A 22,042-nucleotide genomic window follows, 5' to 3' on the forward strand; every position below is an offset into this window, starting at 1 on the left:
ATGCGGGGTAATCATGGGCGTTTTGCGGGTAAACCACTTCAAGCTAGTATCAATCAGTGCATATACGCTTTAAGATGGAAATTTACTTGCTCTACTAACCAAGGACGCTTTTTCCTGTCTGTAGCACCCACAGCGCAGTCAGTACATGCGCTGCACTGATAGTCTGCACAGCTTTATCCTGGGTCGCATAGTGCCAACCAGTCTATATTGACCACTTGCTCGGGGAACCCGGGGTCGCCAAGCCCGTCTGGTTACGAGTAACCAGCCCCTGGGAGCATTAGATATTAGAGTAATTAGATAGTAGGACTAGGTTTAATGTCAGTAGTAGACGTGATGTAAAAAAGCAATTAAAGGTAAAACCCAAAATAAAAATTAACAAGTGAAAACATACCCAATAGTGAACATATTAATATATTTCGTAATATCCATAGAAACCACAAAAGGGACAGGCATTTCAATGATTTCCGATAAGTTCAAAAGTGTTGTCTACAAAAGTTGATGAACTTATGGCAAGTTAGGTTGTAGAAGCAGGAACAGGAACAAGTGCAATGGGCCGAAAGCTCGATAAGGGCTAGGACTATTTTCATTTTTAAATTTAATGTTCAAAGTCGTTCAACACGCAGGACGTGGAAAATCTACACCAGGAGTGCTATGGCGAAGACCAAGATCAAGGTAAAGACTAATTGATGAGTTACTTTAGTTATTTACAGTTCAAAGTTTTTTCTTAATATTTTAGTACCCAAAGCGATTTGCATTATAGTTTAGCACTTATTAATTACAGCTAAAACTGGGAAAAAGTACCCATAAAATTATAAGGCGTTTTGCAGTTAAGAAAATTTTAATTTTTAAGAATTTTACGAGTTTATTTTCTTGTTTAGTGAAGATTAGCCTTGATTCAAAATAAATTACGAAAAAACATTCTGTTAGCATACTGGAATTTGATTAAAGGTTTTAAATCCTTTCAGTAATCTAAGTGAACAGAAAGAATCAGTTTACAACAATGTTCGTAAATTGCACAAATGTTGACGTACTCTTGGTGTACAGAAGGAATCAGTTAACAATTACCATCATAATCATCTCTAAATGTCCAAGTCCAATGTCCAAGTCCAAGTCGCTGTGACTGTGGGGGGTGGATCCCCCACATCTTTCAAGGCATCTGCCGGTTAGGCTTTTGCCTTGTGTCTCGAGGGTCAAAGCCCTAGTAGCTTTCGCTACCTGTCAGTGTGGTGATGTGTCGTGGTGCAGTCGAAGTTGTAGTCGATGTCATCAGTCATCCATGGGAAGACGCAGTTGGGGGACCAACTGGGCGCGAAGCTCACGGATGTGATCCCACTGTGAGGACTCTGCAGCTTCCTCAAGGATCGATGTCAGGCCTTGTACGAAGCTCCTGATGGTAGGGACGTTGGACGAAGCCCTGACTACGGTGTTCCTCACGAACCAGGGCGACCCAGGACGGCTCGCCAGAGACACACGCTCTGGACAGCGAGCAACTGCCTCCTTGCGGTCTTGCAGGTGAGGTGGTACCATGCTGGGGCCGCATATGTGAGCACTGGCCGTATCAGAGCCGTGTAGAGCAGGACCTTCGTCCTGGTCGGTAGCTTCGTGGAGTTGAGTCCATGGTTGGTCTTCTTCTCCCCTGGAAGTGCCCTGGAGATTTTCCAGATGCCGCCGACATCACCGTCAGCTTGATGTTCCACAACGTCATCCCACGCAGCCGCTCTGTGTTCAGCCAGGAGACGAGAGCACTTCCTGGCCTGGCGGTTGAAGGTCTGCTTGGCGTGTGGACATCGGGATTGCTGATAGTCACTTCGCAGTCTGCGACGAAGTCGAATCTCCTCTCTCAACTCCTCTGGTAGAGGTGGAGTGATGTCAGTCCGGGAGAGAGGAGATGACGAGGCCGTCATGCATTTAAATGTTTTGAGGTCCTTTCATATATATTTCATAAATAGTGTAAAGATTACTTAGAGACTTACTTGGTTAAATATGCCTGAGAGATATCTTTCAGGTGTAATAATAGTGGTGTAATATTAAAAATATTTTGAAATTAGTGAATTATAGTTGGCTTAGGATTAAAATTAATATCTTGATTACATTTATTTGTTTACACTGTAAAAATAAATAGGCATATTGTTCAAATTTGAGGAGAAATAAGGTCTATAAATTTTAACTTATCTAATTAGTTGCTGAAATTACCCCCAGAGCTCTTTTTAAATTTACAACACTATTGAAGTAATATAGCCATAGAAATAGCTTATTATAATCCATTTTAGCCTTTATTAAATTTTCACAATTAATAATAATAATACCCTATTGCATGCCAATTTATAATCAATCGTTGTAGAGAATATTTGTAAACATACTTTAAATAATTATAAGTACTGTTGTTTTATGTAGATTTTTATGTTTTTACCCTCAATGTATATTTGTTTTAAACTCATTATTTTGGTTCACTAATAACCTGAATATTAACGTTTTATTTTTAATGAATCAGTTTACAACGCCCAAATCTTATAAGATACATATTGTTCATACATATTTGATAAAAAGTATTGATTAATTAAAGCATTTTTTATATAATATTCTAAGAGACATCTTTCAGTCATTTTATAACAGAGTTACATTGAAAAGTTTTTAAATTAGTGAATGAAAGTTGACTTAGGATTAAAATGACATAACTTAATTATAGTCAGTTTGCTTGCTCTTAAAAATTAAATAAATATATTGCACAAATTTGAGGAGAAATATATACTATAATTGTTGATTTAATCAAAACCTTACTGGACCTAACACCAGAGGTCAAAATTAAACCTTCACAGACATTCCTAATGAAAATCAATTTCTAAACTTCTAGACGAAACGTTAAGAGCAAAAAAAATTGCAGGACCAAATAAACTCTTGCAAACGTAGCAACATTATAGCGGCAATTGAGAGATTTATACTTTTAATTAAGAATATTTAAATAATTATTATAATAGAGATGCACATGGTTTTTTTAATTCTTAAAAAATTTTGCTTGTTAAATTCAATAATTTTTTTTCATTTAACACCATCTATTACACTATTTACGTAAATAATTGCTATAAAACGCACTCATAATTATATTTAAATATTATTTCTTTTGTTTTAGCGTGAATTTAAAGTTAAACAAACTCTTATTTAAATGTGTATATAAGGTAATGTGTTTATTTATGTAAACATAATAAGTATTATTGTGCACAATTTAATTGAGATACTTGTGTATTCATTAGAATATGTAATTAGGATATATTTAATAGGTTAAAGGTAACTTCACCTAGGCACAAAATGTATACATAACTTCAATGGATTGTATAATAGTACAAAACTAGATTGTGTGGTGTGTTTTTTATTCAGTAGCTCAATGAGTGTGTGATGTTTTATTTAGGAAGAGTACCGAATGCTTACTAGTTTTATATTTTTGAAAGTTTGGTAAATTTTAGAAAGATTGAGCTGATTATTTATTGATTTATCGATTATTATGTAAATTTTTGAAAATGTGTTTTGTAATCATATTATAGACGGGCATTATCACTGATAATTCTGTAATAATATCAGAGCATGTGTGATATGTAATTTGATATATAAACCAAGTGGCAGTCATTGGATAATTATGGCTTATATTTTGTGTAAATACAATGTAAAATCTATGTAATATAACTGTGTTATAGACATACTGGAATTACGTATTTTTTACCTAAACGATTCTTGGGGTACTATTTGGAACAACTACATAACTAGGTTGTAGAGTATTATTAAGTACTATTATTCATATATATTTCATAATTCAAATATACAATACATAGTAAAATTTATTTAATTACTATTAAGCATTTTGTGTAGTGAATCAAGATGGTTATATTTCGTAAACTATAAATTAGAGATAAATTATAATATGGCCAATTCTTCTGCATTTTACCGTGTCGTATGCCATGTGTTCATTCGTTTAGGTATTAAACGCGTTTTATCTTCAATGCACGCTGAACCATAACTACTACTCTCCGAGCACCGTTCACAGTAAAATCATGTTCTTCAATACTATTACAATGTGTAATATACCACGGGTCATATATAATGAAATGTGTAATAGACTACTGTGGATAAATGCAAATTTTGATGCCCTGAAGAACATTTTATGCTTGATGTTTCCTGCACAGTCAGACAAACATCACAAAGAAAAGAAAACTCCAGCGGACAAAGAGAAATTGTTACTGCCACATCTTTATCGAAACACTTACGGATAGTCGAGGTAAATAAAAATGTTACAAGTCAAATACTAAGTCCCGTAAACCTACACATTTTGTTGGGAAATTAAATATTTAAAGATTTCATCGTTGTCATATTGGACAACTATTAAAATAATGTAAACATGTTCACACAATCTGGTGAATCCCCACGTAATAACATGCATTAGGATTCAACTCCTATGCTCCTTATAAAGAATTAAGCTCTTCAGAACAAGTTATAAGTCAGTTTACTCTCAAGATATAACTACAAATTCTCCAGCCCTTAATAGGCTTCACTAACAATCAGAAATAAAGATTAAGTTGGCTCAGTTGTTTGTTATATAAGTAGCCGTATTTTACAAAGATAAAAATGTCAATCTTTGCGTGCATACTCACGGAATATTAAATCAGTTTGAAATAATATGTCTTCGTATCTCCTATTAAATTTAACCAGCATGCCTGCTTGTTTCTGCGAGTTGCTGGACTTTATTCCTCGTGAATCCAATTCATTTTAATAAATGAAAGTGCAATACATTACTCGAGTTGATGTACAAAATATAATTACTGTCTGTCTGTCTGTCAGTTTTAGAACATTTTTATCGAAGCTTAATGTATATACAGGCAACACCGAGTTCAATGATGGTGAATGTCCCTTCATGGGAATAGACTAAGAATTAAAGAATATTTTATATAAACAATATAACACGATAAAAGTAAAGATTAAATAAATTTGTTAACAAACTGAAAGTTATCATATCAAATTTCAACACCATGATATTTGGAGCATTCAAACTTTCGTCCTCTCTACTTTATATTACTACCACACTTCACTCATTATTATATCCATGACAATCATAACACAAGTTACTAAAATTTCCTGATAGTACACAAATACTATACTTCCCAAATAAATTAAAAATAAGGTTTCCAATTAAAATAATCTATTACTTGAGGTAGTACGATTTATCTGAACATGTATTATGTACAAAAATAAAATTTCGTATGGCATAACCCATTGTTAATCAATAGCTAAAGGAGCTAAGAGCCAAAATTATCATTTTCGAGTTATTGATACCTAAGGGATGTATGAACGGATGCCCATGCATGGCTAAAAGAGCTAAGGTCCAAACGCCATTATAAACAGGGGAAACAACGTGCGCAAACTGGATGCGCAGTAAGAACCATGGCTTTGGGCGCGCTAAAGGAGCTAAGAACCAATCAGCTGAGGTGGTGTATTTCGACATCACTGTTGCATTGTAGAGTTTGTTTACATCTCAGATGTTCTTATTGTAGTTTAATAAGATGAATGTTGATCCTAATGATTCAGCTGCTTTTGAGATTGAACATAAAACAGCTCCTTTTAGAGAAAGGATGAGGAAAGCGAGATTAAGAGGAGAACCATACGTAACTCAGAAGAAGAAATTGAAGCCTGGAAGACTGCCACCGACCAATGAGGTTAGTTTATAAAAATTTAAACTATATTATGGATATTATTATTGAAGCTTTTTAGGCTTACATATTATTAAAGCATAATGTATAACTTTTAACTATAACTTAAAACTTATATGTTTAAAAATACAATAACCTTAAATCTAACCTCACTTTACTTCAAGCCTAACATGTTATAGCCTAATCCTATGACTTCTAACGTTGCTTTATAGTGCTTAATCGTACTTCCTCTATCTCATATAAAAAGCGTGTACCCACATAAATTACTTTTCATATTATTATTAAGCCTAATGATTATTGTTTGTTCCAGACAATATGCAAATGCAAGTTATCATGCCGGGATATTTCTCACATGAAGATAAAGCTCCACCAAGAGTTCAGTCAGCTCGATGGAAACGCCCAAGGAAATTATTTATTCGGCCTTGTTGATGTTTTACATATTGGTAGACGAAGATTTAAGACGTATGAAGAAGCTGGACAGAGTAGGAGACAAGTTACTGTAAGTTACACAGTGCCGAACGGTGAAGGAGGATTTCATAAGGTATGTAAACAGACTTTTATGAACATATTTGGTATTCAATCAAGCAAGAGGCTTGAGAATATAGTAAAAAAGAAAAAAGCAGGTGAAACTACTTTCAAAGATAATCGAGGAGGTTTGAAGACCTACAAATACACTTTCCAAGACCGTAAAATTGTTAGAGCTCATGTAAACAGTTTTCCAAGAGATGAGAGCCACTATGGGCGGAAAAAGTCCAATAAGGAGTATTTGAGCAGTGATTTAAATGTACCTAAGATGTACAAAGCTTTCTTGATCAAATTTCCTGACTCTCAAATTAAAATTGAGTTTTATCGCAAAGTCTTTAGGAAAGATTTTAATCTCTCTTTCAGGTCCCCACGAGTAGATACTTGTAAAACATGCGACTTGCTCAACATTCAGTCCAAATCTCTTGATGCTGTGGAAGCAAATAAAGCAAAAAAGAGATTTAAAACTGCATCATTTACAAGCTGAAAGTGCATTTGAAGCAATGAAAAAAGATGCTTTGGATAGTGCTTTGCCTAGTAGCACGAAAGTCAATGTCGTAATGGATTTGCAAAAAGTATTTCCATTGCCAAAACTAACCCACAGTGAAATGTATTATTCGAGGCAGCTTTCGTGCTTCAACTTTGGTATTCACGTATCCAATACTGGAGATGGTATCATGTGCTTGTGGCACGAGGGCATATCCGGGAGAGGTGGAAACCAGATGGCGTCATGTCTGCTAGAAGCGATCAATTCTGGTACTTTGGATTCCAACAAAAAACATTTGACTGTTTGGAGTGATAACTGTGGGGGGCAGTTAAAAAATCGCATGCTTGTTTTCCTTTACATCATGCTGACAAACTCAGGTTTCTTTGATACAATTCAACGTAACTACCTTGTAGTGGGTCACAGTTTTTCATCTGCAGACAGAGACTTTGCTATAATCGAGAAAAGGGCTAAGGTGTGCAAGATGCAAGTTGTGGAAGATGTAAAAGAAGTTATTTTGTCATCTAGATCAGCAAAGCCATTCAAAGTTTTGGACATGAAAGAGAGATTTTTCGATTTTGATAGTGCCTCATCAGAATATCTCGACACAAAGGCATTGAAAATTTCTAAGATAAGTAGCATGAAGTTTACCAACAGAAAGCAAGGTACTGTGTACTACAAGAACAACTTCGGTGAGTTGCAAACGTGGAATGAAGTCAACGTTTTGAAGGCTGGGGTCAAAATAGAAGACATTGCATCCTTTTGTCTAAGAAAACTTGATGATGGCGTTGAACTAACTCAAAGCAAGAAAACTGACCTTTCCAAAATGATACCGTATCTAGATGAGAAAAACAAACACTTTTTTCGTCAGCTTGTTCGATAAATTGTTAAAAATAAACAAATTAACAATCTAAGTAAAAAATGAAAATAAAAAAAAAAAATAAAATTGAAACTTTTTATTTAATGGTAACAAGAGTTTGCAAAGATGTGTACTTTACTTCAAACTTGTAAAAAAATACTTTTGTAAAATAAAATTACTTTATTTAAGAAAGTTGCAGTGTTTTTTTTTTAATTACCAACAATTTACATTTTGGCTCTTAGCTCCTTTAGCTATTGATGTCTTCGTTTGATTTAAAATTAGTCGTATGAGAGTAAAAAGAGTTATAATCAAAAATCGTCACAAGTTCCATTACGAATGCGTACAGAGCACATGTAGAAACATGATTGTACTTTATGTTCTGATCCTTTGATATTTAGCCCTTCTTGTTCATTTTGAAATGAAAGGTTACGAGAAAGGTAACGACATTTCTGTTTGATGGCCATACAAGAAACAATAACTCGTATAAGAGCTTTAAAATTTCATTGGATCTAGGTTTCTTTAAAGTTATTAGTAGGCTTCATTGACTGTGCTTCTTTTTTGTTTTAAAACAAAAAACCTTATACAATTTATGAGGTTTATATAAAATATTATATAATTTAAACAAAATAAACTTATTCTTGAAATCAATTTATATTGATATAACACACCTGATATAAAACTCAAATGTAACATGTAGTTTACTTATGTCTTATACTGGAAAATGCGACACTTTGAACCCTTAATATTTGATAGCCATTACTTTAAGCTCTGAGAGCTTATATTTCCATATTATATTCTATGAATGTTATATTAAAAATGAAGAATTAGCGAAGCGCAACACTCTTCTTAACTTGAAAATGGACCAATCTATAAATGAGTCCTGAAGAGTCTTCAAAAGTTCTGATATCTTCTGTACTTGTAAACGTACAAACTCAAATCAATTGTACAGTGACATATGGCATAAAATTAACTTTTTGAACTAATCAATCGCTCTTCACCACTTCTCCACAATCGATGGAAAATCTTACATGTAAGAATAGGTCAACGTGCATACAAGTTTAAAGGTCTTCTTTATTATTGGAACATCATGCGCTAATTATACCTCAGAGAGTTAATCTTAAATAAAATGGTGGCACCCAAAATTGTCAATACTGATCTTACGTCCAAGTTAATTTTGATGTAACCATGTTAGATAAAGTTACAATGCAATACAAGTTTGAGTTACACGTTAACTTCTTGAACCTAAATTTGAGTCTACAATGTGGCGGCAAGATAAGTTAAGACGGATTGCATCCGTACAAATTAAATTTCGCAAGAAACTTAATGTTTATATAATAAACAGAAATATGTCTTGTGATGGTACCTGTTCTATCATGGAATTTCGGATATGAACATAGTTTTTATGTCAATGAATATTTTCTATGATTGTCTGTGTGCATTTTCCCGGAAGACACTTTGAGAATTAAACGAGTTATACTTATACATTGTGCACAACCTCTACGAATCCTGTTAGTCACGTGATGTGGCATACTAGTCTACTACCTAGATATAGAATTACTTTGAAATGTTTACAACGGTGCTAAAGTGGGAATTTACTCGAAAGGATTCTGGTTAGATATCCGGAAAGACACTTGGTAGATATCCGGAAAAAAAGCACTTGTTAGATATCCGAAAAGCACTTAGCATAAGAGAATAAAGCTAAAAGCAAGTAGAGAATGCAGAAACTCAATCAACTGGGGGAGAGGTACGAGGTACATTCTCTTATTATTGCCATAGTTCCTATATTGCATTGCCGAAATGGTATTTGTATTATATACGTGTATTGGATATGCTTTGTTCACACAAATATGAAATTAAAAAGTATCGAATTTGAACTTCTCACAGTTTATTTATGTATATTACTTACCAGAATATATTATTTATTAAATCTGATAAATATTTAAATCGGAGTAAATAGCTTCATATAAACAATATAAGCAATTATAATGATTCGCTAATTATCTAAAGCTAATTATAACGAGATATATGTATTAAATACCCATTATGAATATGAATAAATGAATTTTATTTCTCTTAATAAAAAAACATGGCAATACATACATATAACGTTTGAGAAATTAAACTGTGGCCACTAGTGGCAAGTTGTGTGACCAGTGCTGTAAAAAATATAAAAATTACAAATAGGAATCATAACGGTATAACATTATTTGATAGTCTTTATCCGCCCGCTGTAACATCTGATTTAAAGTAATTCTATTTAAAAAGTATAATACATAAATTACAGTATAGAGAACTGAGCCGGGGCTCACTTTGGACATTTTTGTCTACTATTTTTCCTACCTCCGCCACTTTTGTCAGTCGGTGGGGGAGTGACCGTATTGATTATTTTCTGCCTGGATGGACTGATTGGTCGAGGTCAGGTGGTTGACCTTGACTGATTACTGACCAGCTGTTTACCGACAGCGGCTACTGTTCGGAGCGGTCGGACACGTTCGGCAGAAGCGACTTGATTCTCTGGCTGTTCACTGCTCGTCCTGATGCCCATGGCTGGCTAATTCTACTACTTTCGGCAGGGTCCCCTATTTATTATGTTATTGTCAATATTTGAATTCTATTTATTTTTGTTATTTAGTTTTTTAAGTTACGCGGTGCACCGTGGTGCTGCAGTTTAAATATTTATTTAACTTTGTAGGCAAGGGGATTCATTATGTTGTATTTTGTGTAAAAATGTTTGCCATCTAATTCATTATATCTTGTACTGGAAATTTTGTCTCTCTTTGTCTCTCTTCCCACTAGTGGCATGTGGTTGTTTTTTTATGCTTTGCTCCGAGTTTGCCTCCTGTCTATTTTCGCTAACTCGGGACAGGATATAATTGTGTAAAAATTTAAATAGCGTTTGTATGGAAGAAAAATGTAAACTGCTCTACTAAGAAGCTTTTGAGGTACCCTATGCCCTGTTGGAAATAAACCCAAATGATTGCCATCTGGGAAACGTATGTTTCATTAGTTTAATTTTTATGTGAAGCGGAAGTTGATAAAAATTTTCGGACCCAAGTATTTAAAGGAATGATGGAAAATCAATTTATTTACTTTTGGCAGTTTAAAATGTTTACTTTTAAAGCTTCTCGTACTGAAAAGATTATTTGGAATGATATGTTCTCTATTTCCGATCCGAAAAAAAACAATCTGAGGACTTCAAAAATAAGATGCTGGATAACTAAAATAAGCAACTGCTGGTACAAAGGAAAAGAGCTTGATAGTTTATATTTTTTAAGAATTATTCGCAATAAAAAGTGTTGAGTAGCTGTCAACTTAGCTTTTAATGTTTTATAAGTAATTGTAATTTATACTAAGAATCACTTAAATTTTTCCAGAATCTGGAGTTAAATTATTGTTGTATACATTTGCCTTTTATTGTCTCATTTAATAATAATAAAATAATCTTACTAAATAATTTTATTACGAAATTTAAAAAAGAATATATTTTATTATCTAACTTCAACAAAATGTATTATTGAATATTGCTTTTTTTAACTAGGATGCTCCAAAATCCTTATCTTATTAATTGTTTAAACCCCTTTAGAACATGTAATAAGATCACCTGAAAATGTTTTTTACATGCATGCGATGCATTACAAAGTCAGTAATGATTATATTGGCGCATAAGGTACTTGTTTGACAGTGCAAAGGCGAAACATGAATATATAGAAGAAAATGTGTGCAGAGGTGAACCAAACCTCATCAGGATATCTCGATCATGAGGTTCAGTGAATTTAGAAAACAATATAAATTTTTAATAGATTATTGGATTAAAGTTTTACTATTGAATATAGGAATTAAACTTCCTATTTATTAGGAGACTCAAAATAATTCGGTTGTGCATTTACATTTGTCAACATCTATCTTGTGTTTTTTTTATGTTATAAATAATGCCCTGTATAGTAATATCCTAATAACAATTTCGAAAGATCCTAATAGTAATTATCAGACACCTAAATATTTAAAATTGTAAAATTAATTCTACGTTTAAAATGTAGAGGTTCTAGTGTTTTATCAGTTAAATAAGATTATTGGAACAATTCACAAATTATGGCACTGGGTGTTCCGATAAAACGATTATAACACAGAACACTTTTTTCACTGAATTTCTGTGAGCTGTGTTCTTAAGTAGTAATCCTGTGTAGAATTCGACATCTTCTTGCAAATAATATTATTAACGCATTGTATAATTATTGATAACATCAATTTGGTTCTGATTTTCATTTTATAGACAATTGAAGACAGTATTGCAGTTTCACATACTGAACACTTCTGGTGAAGCAGTTTATGTTTATAATTTATTCCTAGGCAGAAAGGCTAACTAAGCTTTATTTACTGGTATCCATTTCCTTGTAATTTGGTACTATGAAATAAGTTAACTTTTTTTCTGTTTTACGAAATGTTAAGTTTGTGTTTTATATTCAGTATCACTTTAACTCTTGAACCACCGACAGCTGTCAGAGTCACCTCCTAGTATTGAGGTTGAGCTTATATTGTAATATTTTCTTGATGAAAACATATTTCAAAATATGGAAATTTCTTTCTTATAACAAAAAATTCTCATACTTAAAATACAATATATATGATTACAACTATGGATCACTCGAATCAATTGACATCCTACTGTTGCTGGTGCACTGGTAATCTTAGCAGCTGAACGCTGTCATTGGCCTTGTACATATTTATCTTTATTTCTCGGATGATGATTGATAATTGGCTTGTGCAGTTACAAATACGAAAGAGGATTGATCCACGGAGAATTTGACTGTGTCACTTTGTACTATTAGATATTAACCTATAATTTTGAACAATTTATTATATTTCCAACGACGTTACAAAATAGATCACTACGCATTGCATCAGTGTGAAGCAAGAAGTTTTATATTTTCATACGTTAAGAATTCAAGGGTCTTTATTTCATTAATGGATTAGCTCTTCATTCAGCTTGAAATCTATTGCAAAATTATTAATTTTTTCTTTCATCAATAAATAAGTCATTCAATTATTATATATGGACTGTTATTCAGAAAACGGTATTTATTACTTTGTGTACATTAACATATTGAGTATGTTAATTTGTACTTTTAACGATAAATTCCAAAGTAAAGTAAAACATAGTAGCAACGCTTATGGATTGGAAAATATTGGAAAAAAACTAGCTTGCAGTAAACCAAAAAAGCTTAAACTTTAACTCAGATATGTAGAAACTTCTGAGAGCACTGAATATAAATATAATTAATGAAATGTTTGAGGAAGAGGATATTAGTTCGTCTTATAGTGCAAGAAACTATTAGGGGACCTTTGCCTTTGGTAGAATACAGCCGAAGCCCTTACTGATGCTTACTTAGTTTTCTAAAAGTGAGTTTTTTTCATTTGAGAACACTTTTCTTACCATTGCATAAGGTTAAATTTTCAAACTTTTTAGTACAATTCCTAAATTGCTTTACTTGTATATTACAGGAGACTATTTAAAAAGCCAACCAGACGCTATAAGCCAAACTTAAGTTTTTTGCACATTGCTTTTATAAATAAAAATATAAATACATTTCAAATAAAACGTTTATGGTGGAATGCATCTCATGTACGATTTTTGAAAATTGTCATTACGCACACGTTATTACAATAGGATTTAAAGTGTCCTAAATTGTAACTACGTATTACAGCACAGTTTGAGAACATTGATCTATTCTTAAAAAAAAAAAATCTTTCCAAGTAATTATAAAACTTTGAAGAACTAAGAGTATAAATAATGCCAAGTTGAAGTTTTTGTCACGTGATTTGTAGTCTGTCGCAGATACGGTACTTTGAGATGATTTATTCCAGTCACGTGTGGATTTGGGAAGCGGTAGGAAAAAGACACCGACTAAGATGTTTCACAACACATGTTAATTCAAATATTTTTAAACTTGATTTTAGTTAGAAGTTTAATTGTATTGCATATAGGCTAATATATCTTCCTCTCCCTTCCTTCCTTGTGTTGTATTTAACTTTGGATCAATGAAATCAATGTTACGTCATCATACTCTAAGGAAACGTTATATAAGGAGCCAACTATAGTGTTATATCTTATATTGAATATTTTACTTTGTATGCAGCGTGTATTCCCTAATATCCACCATATTTTTGTTAAATTTTCACCAAACGTATAATATAATTATTAGTGACTCATATTGTAATATATAATTGCCTCCAAATCAACTTGAACACTCATTGTATATAAATAAATCCGAAATGATGTAACACGAAAAGAGAGTTGGATTTTGAATAATACATAATGATTTAAATATAATATAAACAATGATATAAGTAAATATAGTGATTAACTATTAATTCTGTTAATTTTAATGAATTTGTTGTAAGGTATATCAAAGATATTGCAAATACATATTTGTTCCAAAATTACAAAATATGAATTTACTGCAGCTTAATTTTCAGTCAATCATGTATTTTTTATCTTGAAACAAAAATTTACACACTCAGCTGTTTCTCCTTTTTTCGTGATAAACAAGACCAAAGATTAGGAATAAATACAACATTTCTAATATATTTTGCTTTGGTATTTAATCGAAGCTCCCATATGATGTCCACCTATCACAACACCAGTCATTGTATAATGAATGTGATCAAAATGAATATAAAGGAGCCACACCATATATTTAGGCTGTTTATATAAAAAAACGTGATGTCAATACCAATTTTTTAAGCCTTCCCTTGTTTATTCCGCTACCCCATTCATTAAATTACACTATTCATTACTGAATTTTTTAGTGTGGGCTTTTATATTACATTTTGCTTGAAGTAATTATGTGTTAATATTTCCTAATCTTTACTAAAAATACTAAAACTATCTATAAAATTTCTGAGGCTTATGTGGAAAGTGCTATATCATGTTTGTTTCTATATCGCGTATATGCATAGATAAGCAAGTAATAAGAGTGCTAGAAGTAGTTGAGGTGTAAACAAGCATGCGAGGGGACAAAACAAACAGGTTAAATATAACATCTGTGAAGATTCTATGTTTTTTTTTTTAATTTCCATCGAATCAATAAAAGTGAGATAATGTAATGGTTTTCGATAAATTCAAGTTTTCTTTGAAAAAGACGTTTAAAATCACACGCTGGTAGGTTGGAGAAGCTTGACAAAGAACAAGTGCAATGGGTAAAGCTCGTCAAGTACCAGTACGCTTTTCGTAATTTAGTATGATGTTCAAACTTGTTGAACACGCAGGACTTAGAATATCTACACCAGAAGTACTGTGGCAAAGATCAGGATCGCGACAAAGACTTACATTGAGTTACTTTAGTTATTTACGATTCAAAGTTTTTTCTCTAACTATTTATTACTCTAAACAGTTTGCATCCTATTTTTAGCGATTGATAACCACAGCAAAAAAAAAAAACATTAAAAAGTTCCTTTTTTAATTATATCGCGTTTACAATTAACATGATTTTAATCTTTAAGGATTCCTTCAAAGAGTATATTTTCTTGTTTAGTTATGATTATCTTGACCAGCAAATAAATTTCGTATGTTCTGTAGGAAAACATAAAGAACTTTTAATTTATGGTTTTAAATTCTTTCAGTACTCTAGGTATACGGAAAGAGTCAGTTCACAGATATTTTATATGCACTATACAAATGTTTTAAGATCCTTTCATACATATTTGATTAAACGTGTTAAGATTACCAAGTGAATTATTTTATTAAATATGACTAGGAGATATCTTTCTGGCACTTTATAGTAGGGTAAATATTTAAAGTAAGTTAAAATTAGTGACTAGCTGACATAGTATCAAAATTCCTTACTAAATTACTTTTAACTGTATTCACAGATTTGAGTACAAATATGGCCTACATATTTTTTATGTATTCAGTTACAGTGAATACCAACAGAACTCTCTTCCACTTTACAAGAGAAAATAAATGAACAATTTAAGTTAAAAAAAAAAAAAAAAAAAAAATAGAAACACCTTATTATAATGCATTATTACCTTTAAATAATATTTAATTTTCAGTATAATGATAATTTACTACTGTTTCATCCCAAAATATAATGAATCGTTGTGGAGAATCTTGGAGAACATAATTTAAATAATGATAGGTTCTCTTTTTTCAAGTACGTTTAGAGTTTTTTTGTGACTGAAGTGAATATTTATATTATGTCCCTTTGAAAGTACTGGTTAATTTTAAGTAAGTTACAAATTTACTAAAAATACTCATGCCAATTACACGATGCAATGTAAGCTTTTCCATTCATCTTTTGTTAACTAACTTAAGTGCATTTATTCTATAATAATTTTGTAATTTAAACAATGGAATTATTTATCAGGGGCTGAAAACCTATACTGTCATTGATGTCATAATTCATTAGGCGCTGAAAAATAGCATTCGCAAATCATCCGTTGAAATACTTGTAAACATCGTTTAGATAATAACTTTTTATAATTTTCCCGTAAACCTCACATTACACAACTAGTCATTGAAATCTGACCGTATTGTGCTTAAACTCGGCTTAAAGTAAATTAAGTTATTTATTATAATACAGTATAATAACAATATAACAAATGTATGACAGGTGGGTTGGCAAAACTTGACATATTACAAGGTATGTTATTCTGTGTTACTAAGTTGTTATTAAATTTAAAAAAAAAATAAATAAATAAACATTTTGCATCATTATGTGAAATAGCATGGAAAAAAAGGTGTTTAAAATAATTATTGTACGAAGTGTTTCCAGATTTTTAACAGTTTAACGTTATCTGTTTAAATTGATTTTTTATAGTAATTCCTTTTATCCAATTTAAAACTGTTTTATTGAATACATTGGGTTTTATGAAAATAAATGTTTCGAATTCTAGTTAACACCATCTCAAATCGAGTGGCATGCGTTAGTAAATTCGTATAGATATAGAACGTATTTTATTCCTAAAGTATAGTAAACAAAAAGTACCACTCCCGGCTCTGCGTAAACAGTTCCTTTGATAGTCCAGAACAAGGTACGGATTACTACGTGTCCGTAGTAAGATGAAAAGCATTAAAAAGAAAGATGAAAAATACAACAGTGTACATATTAATATATTTTAAATATCCATAGACACAACAAAGAGCAGGTACCACAAAATTTTTGTTAAACTCAATAGTGTTATTTACAAAATTTGTTGAACACACGGTTATAGAAGCACGACCTGGAATAAGTGCGATGACCAAAAAACTTGACAAGGACCAGAACCTTTTTCATTGTTCGTTTTAATGTTCAATTCGTTCAACACGCAGTACCCGGAGTACGCTAACGAAGACCAGGATCGAGACAAGTAATTATAGATGAGTTACTTTATTGATTTACAATTCAAAGTTTTTTCTTAGTTTTTTCTTCATAAAATCAATTATTTCCATCTTAGATTTAGCGATAATTAAAAACAGCAAATACAGTGGAACAGTTCCATTTGCAGTTAAAAGGATTATCTTAATTGAATTATACAATAAGTTTTTTGTCTTTCGTATTTTTTGTGGACGAACCGTAAACACTTGTGATTAATGGTTTTAAATCCCTTCCGTACTCTAAGAGTACAGAAAGAATCAGTTACAACATTGTCCTGAAATTCATTAAAGGTTGTATAATCCATTCTCACATATTTTATATAAATGTGTAAAGATTATCAAGAGAATTACTTACTTAAATGTGTCTGAGAGAAATATTTCAGGCATTTTATACTAGTGTAAATATTGAAATTAATGTTAAATTAGTAAATGTTAGCTCATTTAGGATTTGAATTCAGAACGTGTTGCGTTAAATTGTTTAAACTGAATCTTTTCTAAAAACGGTGTTGTACAGATTTAAGGAGAATTATGGTCTTTATCTTTTAATTTATTCAATTAGATGATGATATTACCACCAGAGCTCTCTTCCACTTTACAACAGCCGATTGAAATTGCCAATTGATATTATACAGTTATAGAAATAAATGCTTAGATTCCTATGTCACTATTTAGTTTAATTTACACTATTAATGATAATTTTACTCTTAGTAAAGTAAATGAAAATTCTATATTTGGAAATAATACCCGGGTTCTACTTGGTAGAAAACTTTTTACAAAATTGTTTATCGGGATATAATTTTCATCACACCCGTTCAGAAAAGTCAATCTACTGCAAAATCAGATGGGAACCATTAATATAATTGTTAAGAAGTGCCGAGCCATCTAAACTTATAGGTTTTGCAGTTTATACCCAGATACCTGGGCAACTAAGGGTCTGATTGTTACATGTTCAATTTGCTTTAAACATAATAAATGCTACTATAATTTCTATTCAATATATTCTCTTATTAATTACTGAGTACCATAATTTTGTACACAATAATCTTTAATTTATACACAGAACTGTAAAACCCAATTAGCTTTGAAATAAAATAGTGTAAATTGCAAACTAGATATTTACAGAGCCTCGAACATTTCGTATTGGAACGTGAGGATGTGGATGAATTCTTTTAAATACATAGAAAAAACACACTATATTAAATCATATTATTGTCTTCACTCGACTTTAAGGTCATATCAGATTTGATTGCTAATTATCGAAAACATTGTATTCGTCAATGTTATTGAGAAACATCTACTTCGACAACATGCAGAAATTCGCATAAGAACTTTAAATTTATATTCTCTCTAAGATTATTTTTCAGTTTTGTATAGTCTGTGTTGTTAAATTAATGTAATGTTTACAGAAAATATTTTTGACATTTGATTCTTTAAATTAATTTCAGTCCTTAACTTGTAATTATCAGTGATGACCGTGTTACTTATGTTTGTTAGTCTGCAAGATGTATCCTGAAAACGAACCGACCTATAGTATTTTAAATTTGCATGAAGCTTAATTTATATTTGAGTAACACTGTGTTTGATATTAGTGCATTATACCTGATGGGATTTGGATGAGCGTCACTGAATATTTTTACATAGTACCTTTAGATGTTCTTTTCCGGATGATTGTTTTCTGTTCATCTCCTCGCATGATATTCAGAAAATAAAATAAATAGCCTACAAAGTTAAAAACATTTCAGTGTTTGGTTAAAATATATATTCTCCAATAGATTTTTCCTGTTTCTCTTGAAAATTGGATTTGGCATACCTCGGTCAATGGTTTTCTTCACAAAGCGTGTTAAATTTCAATGCTGCTAGTAGTTGCAATAATGTCCAAAGCGTTTGTTTCTTATTATACTCTACTAACTAATATTATAGTTAAGAGGCACAATATTCGTAGCTACATTATACTTCTACGATTATGTTTCGTGTACAAGAGAAAACCAGGCTAAAAATAGAATTCCTGTAATTACTTTTCTTAACATTAGCACAATAACGTAATATCATATTTCCAAGTTATAAAACGGTTTACTAATAACAAGACAAGGTTCTAATCTCAGTTTCTAAAAAAGAACTGACGGAGCAATTCTTTATTCCCGTGTTACACCCTGCATTATTGGCTAAGTTTCTAATTCAATGAATAACTGTACTTACTTAAGTGATTCATTGGCTATAAATGTTTAAAGCTATATAATATATGCCTAGTAGACAACTTCTACATTAGCTGAGTAATTCTGTCTCAGCTTATCAACTCCAGGGCCCGAGTTCGAGTGCTTGTTAGGGCACGCTCTATACACATAGTAACAACAATTTAACCTAGTCTTAAGAACGATCATTGATAAAAAATCTTTCCTCAGTAGAGGTAAAGGTGGTAATATGAGCCCCTACTTTCTTTTTTGTAAATAATAATTTTATTTTTTTATTTTTACCAAATTATTTGTGTTGGACTTCAACTAGAACATTTGGTGAATATATTTATAAATAATGCAGTCAATTAATTAAACATAAAGTGAAATAAAAAATAAAAAATCAAAACAAGACGTATTGTTAAAAAAAATTTCTGTGCTGGTATTATGAGCCCCTAAAGTAAATACATGGAAAAGAGTGTTAAAAATGACAGTCATACAAAAATATCCTATATGAAAATTGTATTTTATTAATTACAAAACTTTAACAGTGTAAAAAAGGTGTAAACAAACAGAAAATATTTTATGGTCTGCAAAAGTCACAAACATACACATCTTTTTCAGCCCCAGCACAATCATTGTGTGCCCACATTTCACACATCATGCACTGAATCCACAGTTCTCCTCGATGATCGGCTGAGTAAAGTCCCTTCACAAAACATACAGGGCGTATGCTCATCTCCGGGATTATCAACTCCCACAGGCATTTCCAAAACTGACTCTCCGGAATTGACGGAGCAGTCCGATTCATCTGAGTCCTTGTCTCCGAAAATTTTCCGTTTTACAGACTTGACAGTGTTTTTTTGTCTTTGTTGCAGACTGGATTTTTTCCTTTTTCCTTTTCTCTGATTCTTCTTTTTTAGCGTCAGTCAATTTCTTTTTTTTCCGCTGCTTCTAGCAGAGCATTTTTGTAGGGTGATGATGTGACCAGAGCAGCTTTTGACGGTTTCGGTCCTTTGTTTGAAACTTTTTTCTTAGGTTTGGGTACAGGCCATATATCCTTTGGTGACACAGCAGTTGTCGAATGTTGTTGTTTTCCACATTCACCGGATGGACCTGCAAGGTCTAGGTCTTCAGTGGACGGTTTGAAATAAGGTGGATGTGATGGGTTGTAGGTGGGCTTCGGTCTCGGGCGGGTTATCCTCACTTAGACTTTGGATAATCTCTTCAGGATCATCGACGTCCTCCTCTGAGTGTTCAAAGTTGTGTACCATTTGAGGCTGTGTCGGCTTTCTCTTTCTTGCTTGCAGTAGGGTTTCCATGTCGAATGTCTCTTCAGATGATGGTGCAAAGTCTGCAGCAGTGAAGACATTCCTGTTGCATGGATACAATCCGGTTGTTTTAAACCCATTCACAGCTATCGACCCTGTCTGGCAAGCTAGGTACGCTTGTCCTAGAAGCTCTGCAATGTCATAGGGTCCCACTCGTTTTTCGCCATGTCGAATATACCGGCGTATTTGTTCACTGTAGTGGTGTTTTAGTGGCCCCAGGAATGACTTGTCTAACGGTTGTAGCTTATGTGACGTGTGTGGGGGCAAACTAATGATTGATATGAAGTTATCCCTCGCAAGATTCACAATATCTATGTTTTTTGTGTGAGAGTTGTGACCATCTAGGATCAGAAGTACAGGATCTTCTTTTGTTGGCTTAGTCTTCTCAATAAAATGGCGTAGCCAGTCTGTAAACAGGTTTGATTGTATCCACCCTGAAGGGTGGCACCTACCAATCGCCCCTGGTGGAGCACCTTTCATAAGCAGATCTGTCATGTTTTTTCTTGGGAAAATTAACATGGGCGGAATGAAAGTGCCCCCTGCGCTCATGCAACAGATGACAGTCACAAGAGAGCCTCTTTCAGCTGAGCTAAGAGCTCCCACTTGTCTCTTCCCCCGTAAACCAATCACTCTGGGAATTTTACTCTGAACCACAGATATCCCTGTCTCGTCGACATTGAAAACTCTGTCGGCTGGGTATTTGTGTTTCCTATACTCAGCTTCTAAGATGTCGAAGAAATTGTTTATTGCCTCTTCATTGAATCCATTTGCCCTTGAAAATGAAGTTGCTGAAGGTTTCAATACAGATAATACATCCTTGTGCCGCCTCATAAAATGGTCGAACCAAGCCCTACCAGCTAACCCCTCTGTTTTGAACGGATTTTTTTATCCCGTTTCTTACACAAAGTTGGTAAGCTATTCTGCGAACATCTTGTCTGGTTAGACCGTAAAACTTGCTCTCCATCTGAAGCAGGTACTCAACAAGCTCCATTTCCAGCTGGTCTCCCATTATAGTTTTCCTTCCCAGACGAGTGGCAGCTGCTTCTTCTGGTGGCTTGTCACCTCGAGCAAGTCTTTGCAGAGTCGGTCTTGGGACAGAAAATTTCTGAGAAGCCTTTTTCAATCCCATTTCTTTGTTCCTAATCGCATTTATTGCCATGACCATATCATCGGTATTCCAATTTTTTCTTTTAGGTTTAGGTGCCTTGCTTAAACTCTTTCGTGGCATCTGAAACAATAAAAGTAGGAACACAAGTTGTAGTGCATGTAATATGAGCCCCTTAAAGATGGGGCTCATATAACAGGCACAGAAGGGGGCTCATATTACCGACATCGCCATATTGAATTTCCTTCATCCATAATCTATCTTTGTTACTGTCTGAATTATTTATCACCCACAATAAATCAAAGCTTAAAACCTACTCTATTAGATTACTTAGCCTATTAGAGTTACTGCAATCGAATAGTAATCATAATTAATGGCTAAAAAGTACCTTTTTAAAGTTTCTTAGTTGAAGAAAATACGAACACCTGTTGCAACCACCAACTATCATCAATAACTGAACCAGAGTGCTCTAGCGGCCTAAACAGGAACTTAATACAGTGTTTCCATCGATCCCCACTAGATTGCGTG

The 22,042-nt window shown here is 32.8% G+C and overlaps 1 protein-coding gene across 1 annotated transcript; it reads right to left on the bottom strand.

Moving 5' to 3' along the window:
- Window positions 1-20,211: 20,211 nt before the first annotated feature.
- LOC124370963 (MFS-type transporter clz9-like) lies at window positions 20,212-21,240 on the bottom strand. The gene has a single exon (XM_046829268.1). The coding sequence runs from the start codon at window positions 21,238-21,240 to the stop codon at window positions 20,212-20,214; it is 1,029 nt and encodes a 342-aa protein (XP_046685224.1).
- Between the last annotated feature and the right edge of the window lie 802 nt (window positions 21,241-22,042).

Source organism: Homalodisca vitripennis, unplaced genomic scaffold (genome assembly GCF_021130785.1).
Source record: "Homalodisca vitripennis isolate AUS2020 unplaced genomic scaffold, UT_GWSS_2.1 ScUCBcl_748;HRSCAF=3406, whole genome shotgun sequence".
NCBI lineage: Eukaryota > Metazoa > Arthropoda > Insecta > Hemiptera > Cicadellidae > Homalodisca > Homalodisca vitripennis.

Coding starts and splice junctions, on each gene's coding strand:
- LOC124370963 (XM_046829268.1), bottom strand. CDS start 21,240: ATGAGGCGGCACAAGGATGTATTATCTGTATTGAAACCTTCAGCAACT.